Raw genomic sequence first — 5828 nt, forward strand, 5'->3', positions numbered from 1 at the left:
ACTGAAAAAATTTACTTCTGTGACAAAATTGCAAAAAAATTCCCATTGTTGTAAAAAAAATTCTAACAATGACCAAATTTTGACAAAATTGACATAAAAAATCGTTTCTATATTAAAGTTTCCAAAACGTCTTGTTTTTTGCTAAAATTGCAGAACAAACCCTATTTTCGTGCCAAAATTTCGTAAAAGTTTTGTGCTTTGTCGCCAAAAATCTGATTTTTTTGGATCAATTTGCAAAAGTTTCGTTTTTGCCAAAAATAATAATTGCATAAAAATTTTTTTTTGTTCAAATTTCTCAAAAATATTGCTTTTTGTCCCCAAAAAATATGCTTTTTTGTGTCAAAAAGTGCAAGGAAAAAAATTTAAGTTTTATAAAAATCACCAAAAATGCAAAAAATCACTTTTTTTCAGCCATAATTTGCAAAAGATTATGTAAAAACGGTGAAAAAAGCTTTTAGTTTTTTTTTGCCAAAACCAAAACCAAAATTCCATAAAATACTTTTTTTTAGTCAAAAATTCCTAAAAGTTATGCCTTTTTTGTCGCGAGAAATTTTTTTCGCCAAAACTGCCAAAAAATTCTATTTTTAACATCGGAATTGCCAAAGAGGCCATTTCTTTTTTGATCAAATTCGCTCACTTTTTTTAAACCAACATTTCAGAAAGATCTATTTTTTTCTAGTCATAATTTGCCTAAAAAACTAAAAAGGCTACCTAATAGTCTTATTTTATTTGCCAAAATTGCAAAATTATTACGGTAGTCCTGTCTCTTATCTTTTCATTAAAAATTGAAAATTGCAGGGAAGACTCCTTACTCGTTTCATACCAAAATTCAAAATTGCCTCAGTGTTGTTTTCGTTAAAAAATTCCAAGAAATTCTTATATGTACTTGGAAAATACATGATCAAATTATGTAAGTTTTTGCTTTTTTGGGAAAAAATTCATTCAGGGGAAAGAGACGACTTTTCAACTCAAAAGTTGCAATCGTTGAATTTCAGTCTCTTTCACTTTTGATCAATTCATATCATATCACGTCGTCGTCAAAAATTATTCAAAATCATTGGTCAATAATAAACCAGGAAATTAAATTAAATCGCTCGAAGTCGAAATTTCCAAAGTTCCCAACAAATAAATAAATTAGATCTCATTTCATGAAATATTCATCTGAAAAACGTCTCAAACCGGTTACAACACTTTCAACAAAGTTACATCAAAAAAAAATCTCAACGCAAAAAATTTCCCCTCAGAAAAAAATTTCGCCGAAGAAAAACAGCAATTCAAAATTTTACGGTAATTACCGAGAATTACGAAAACCAAGCAACGCGTTGATTGGTCGCCTTCATTTCACCTACCTATCGGCTTCGACCAATCAAAACGCAGCGCGAAAATCGATAGGAAGGAAAATGTTTCGCAGCAAAATTATTCATTGATAACGAGCTCAAATTGAATAAAAATTTTAAATTTATTTTAATTAGTGAATATATTATTTGTTTTATAACGTTTTAATTAAATTATGACAATGAAGGAAATACTACCAAACCTGCCGGAGGAAAATATCGGTAAGTTGGACGACAATCGAACGAATTAGCAAAGGGCGTAACCACCGAGGAAAATTTTACATCCACCCTTGACGCTAAATTACCCCATATTTCGCTAAATCGCCCTTAATTACGATGGATTATCTTCCAAACACAGTTCTAAATCCAAACCAAACCAACCATCATCCTAAAAAATTCCCCTATTCCGATAATAAACACACCAACATCGACACTGACGAGCCAACTCACAATAATGTCACTTTGGGGCGTTCATTTTCCCAAATTTCGACCAAAAAATTCAAAATTCCATCCATCACATGGATTCTCGAACACGTTTGAACAATGCAAACACCGTTTATTAGAATAGGTACCCTAAAGTGTTTATCACGAACCGATAATAATGGAATAATCAATGGGAGTAAAGGTCGACTCGATTGTATCAATCATATTGTTAATTCGGTTCTAAAATCACGCCTTGTACAATTCTCTCATCACATTCGACACTCATCACACGTAATTTATCCTGTTTCGCAGATATGTTGGCGGCTACCAGCGTACTTCAACAGCAAGTCACTGAGATCAGAACTCAGAAACCTAATTGGCAATCTTATGCAAAGTAAGTTGACACTTTATTCACTTCGAGAATCGTATATTATACGACGATAATGGCGAATTTGGGCGTTTCGCAGGTCGCAGATGATAACGAAAGATGATTTCGATTTCATTACATCGTACGATAATACAGATGCTGCCGGAAGAGCTGGTATTCTGAACGAGAAACGTCAACAGGCTGCTAAAACGTTTCTCAGTTTACTCGAGCATGTTTCTAAAGATCAAACAGTTCAATACGTTTTGGTTTTGATCGACGATATGTTACAAGTAAGTTAAATACACTAGCTTCGAAGTACTATTTTAGAACAACATTTTCATCGATTTCTTCGCTCATTTTGTTGCAGGAAGATCGTTCGAGAGTTGAAATATTCCGCGATTACGCCGTCAAGAAAAAAGAACCAGTATGCGGACAATTCATTAACTTACTCAACGGTTCGGATGGATTTATTATCAACATGTCGTCCCGAATAATCGCCAAGATCGCGTGCTGGTCACCGGAATCGATAGACAGAACCGATCTACATTTCTATCTGACTTGGTTGAAAGATCAGCTCTTATCCAAGGTACGAGATCGATCATTTTCCACACACAGTGATTCAAATCTCATCTGTTTCTAACCTCTATTTTTTTATGTGTAATGTTGACAGAATAACGAGTACATGCAATCGGTAGCTCGTTGTTTACAAATGATGCTGCGTATCGACAATTACAGGCTGGAGTTCATCAACGTAGACGGATTATCTACTCTTTTGCAAGTGCTCGAAGGCAGAGTTAATTTCCAAATACAATACCAGCTCATATTCTGTATCTGGGTTCTCACATTCAACCCTCGTTTGGCCGAACGAATGAATAAGTAAGTTAAAATTCTATTTCTACGATTCGCCTACGTCATCAGTTCAATTAATACGGTTATCTCTTCGTAGATTCGGTGTTATCCCGATGTTGGCCGATATACTTAGTGATTCAGTTAAAGAAAAAGTTACCAGAATTATCTTGGCTGTATTTAGAGTAAGTTATACTCGTTCCCATCAGCTCGTATTACTCACTCCATCTTTTTCATCCACGATCATTTTCCCATCTGTGTAGAACTTGATCGAAAAACCAGAAGACAGCAGCGTTGCCAAAGAGCACTGCATAGCGATGGTGCAAGTTAAAGTATTGAAGCAGCTGAATATCCTCGAACAGCGTAAATTCGACGACGAAGACATCGTCGAAGATGTGCAATTCTTGAAAGAGAAACTCGAAGCTTCCGTTCAAGATCTAAGGTAACCCATCTACCTTTTACGAAGATTACGTTCGTAGTTCGTTGTACTGAATCGTTTACTATTTTAGCTCGTTCGATGAATACGCCACCGAAGTGAAATCCGGTCGTTTAGAATGGAGTCCGGTGCATCGTTCGGCTCAATTTTGGCGTGAAAACGCGAGCAGACTTAACGAAAAGAATTACGAATTGCTCCGGATGCTGGTCCATTTGTTGGAAACCAGTCAAGATCCGGAAGTGCTCAGCGTTGCTAGTTACGATATTGGCGAATACGTTCGTCATTATCCCAGAGGAAAACAGTACGTAGATCGTAATAAATTACGTAAACACGAGTTTAAAATATCGATTATTGAATTCTTGAGGTTTTCATTTCGATCTGGGATCGTTTACTTCGATTATTTGAACTGTTTGAGCGTAGCATGCTCGTAAATTCAACTCACTCGAGTATTCGTGAATCGAAACCGAACTCGAAAGATCGAATAAAACCGAGAGATTCGTTCCTAAATCGTTCCTATTCAATTTCAAACCATTCTAAATCACGTTCAACTTCCAACTAACTTCTAATTTGATTACTAAAATTATCACTAAGATAGTATTGAAGAAGGAGCTCGAAAACCGTACCTGATTACACTAAATCAACACCTCCCCTCTAATCAATCCCTATCCCCTGTTTCAGTGTGATCGAGCAACTAGGCGGCAAGCAACTGGTAATGCAGCATTTATCGCACGAAGACCCGAACGTCCGTTACGAAGCACTCTTGGCTGTTCAAAAATTAATGGTACATAATTGGGAATACTTAGGAAGACAGTTAGAAAAAGAGCAAAGCACCACGAGCACCACGAAACAGGCCGGAGCCAAAGCGTGAACCATTAATAACCGCTAGTTGAGTTACGTAGTTGAAAAATCGTACACCGATTCCAGAATCAGTAAGAAAGATTAAGAGAAAAAAAAAATCATGTATCATTATTCGTTACCTTGTTATTTCGTAATTTAGCTTGATTATATTGAAATTTTTTTCGTCCTTTGTGAATTCATTCATTCGTCGGTTCGTTTTTTTTTTGTTTTCTTCTTTGTGTATTGCCATGTATTTGTTTCTCCTCCTCTCTGCTCGGCCTCATCTTCTTCAATCATCCATCGTGATTTTCACCCATATATTTCATCGCTCCGGGCGCAATTATTGCCTGAAAATTAACAAACCTATCTTTAGAGAACTAGCGTTTATTTGTTACTTGTAATTTATTAACGGAGGTAACTCATTTTCATCTTATAAATATATATATACGAGTAGATAGGTACTTGAAGAGGAACGCGAATACGAGCTCTACCAAATTGTATGAATAATTTTCTAACCTACGGTCACAACATTCCACAGTATTACAAGGTTGTATTGTAATGCAAAAAATATTAGGCTATTATCGCGATGAATTGGTTTGAATTTTCGAGATTTTTGATTCCTAAATGGAAAAATAGGTAATTAATTAACGAGAAATTTTAACGTGTTTATTTTTACCATCCCTCTCCTCCTTTTTTCTGTTTTTAGTTATTTTAATTACATATTTCAACTTTTTTTTTTAGAAATTATATACTTTGTACCTTCGCGTACATTATTCATGTTGTAATTCGTGTAACGGTTTAGCAATACTACACGTTTTTTTTTTTTCAAGTAGATTTTATCATGTAAATTATTTATATTATTATGTTATTATAAATGTACCTATTTCGCCAAACGCGTTTGTGTATTATATTCATTTATTATTAAATAAATACAAGTTTTATGTTATTAATTGTGTATTTTATTTTAGTGTCTAAGGTGTTTTTGTAATGATAATGACCTAACTGTATCTTATCTATAGGATTAAAATTCGAAAGAGGGAAAGGGGGTCGGATCGAAGAATTGAGCTGATTCAAGCCCCTTCCAATTGGCATATCAATCGATATATTTTTTTTTTTTGGATTTTGATCGAAACTGTAGGCCCTTGGTCTTCGTCCCCTTCCCCACCTCTCCTCACGTCAGAGATGTTCAGACACTCGAGACTTTTTAAAAATAATTGAACCTCGAAAGTTGAATTTTGAGCACTTGAAAATTGCACGTACATTTCTGTATGAAAACCTGTTGACGGTATTGCCCCCCCCCCACCCTAAAAAACCCACGTGGCCAAACCTGATCATCCATTTTTATTTATTAATTTTTTAATTCACTCGAAATGAGGAAAATTAAACGTGAATCAATGCTCATTTCTTCGATCTGACCCCCCCCCTCTAACAATTTTTTTTTTTTTTTTGAATACGATCCTTCAATCAATGCATTTTTTTCTCCGCTTCCTTTTTGAGGAAAATTTGAATAATTCATGAAAATTTTGAGCTGACAGATTAACGTTTTGAAAAAAAATTCGTGAACTCAGAAGAGAAAAGCAAATGT

The 5828-nt window shown here is 34.9% G+C and overlaps 1 protein-coding gene across 1 annotated transcript; it reads left to right on the forward strand.

Annotated features, from left to right (window-relative positions):
• Positions 1–1393: 1393 nt before the first annotated feature.
• Positions 1394–5193, forward strand: VhaSFD (V-type proton ATPase subunit VhaSFD). The gene is made up of 9 exons (XM_065360596.1): positions 1394–1556; positions 2070–2151; positions 2225–2414; positions 2492–2710; positions 2795–3000; positions 3071–3155; positions 3234–3412; positions 3480–3707; positions 4085–5193. The coding sequence occupies exons 1-9, from the start codon at positions 1511–1513 to the stop codon at positions 4272–4274; spliced, it is 1425 nt and encodes a 474-aa protein (XP_065216668.1). The 5' UTR covers positions 1394–1510; the 3' UTR covers positions 4275–5193.
• Positions 5194–5828: the final 635 nt, after the last annotated feature.

Source organism: Planococcus citri, chromosome 4 (assembly GCF_950023065.1).
Source record: "Planococcus citri chromosome 4, ihPlaCitr1.1, whole genome shotgun sequence".
NCBI classification, from domain to species: Eukaryota; Metazoa; Arthropoda; class Insecta; order Hemiptera; family Pseudococcidae; genus Planococcus; species Planococcus citri.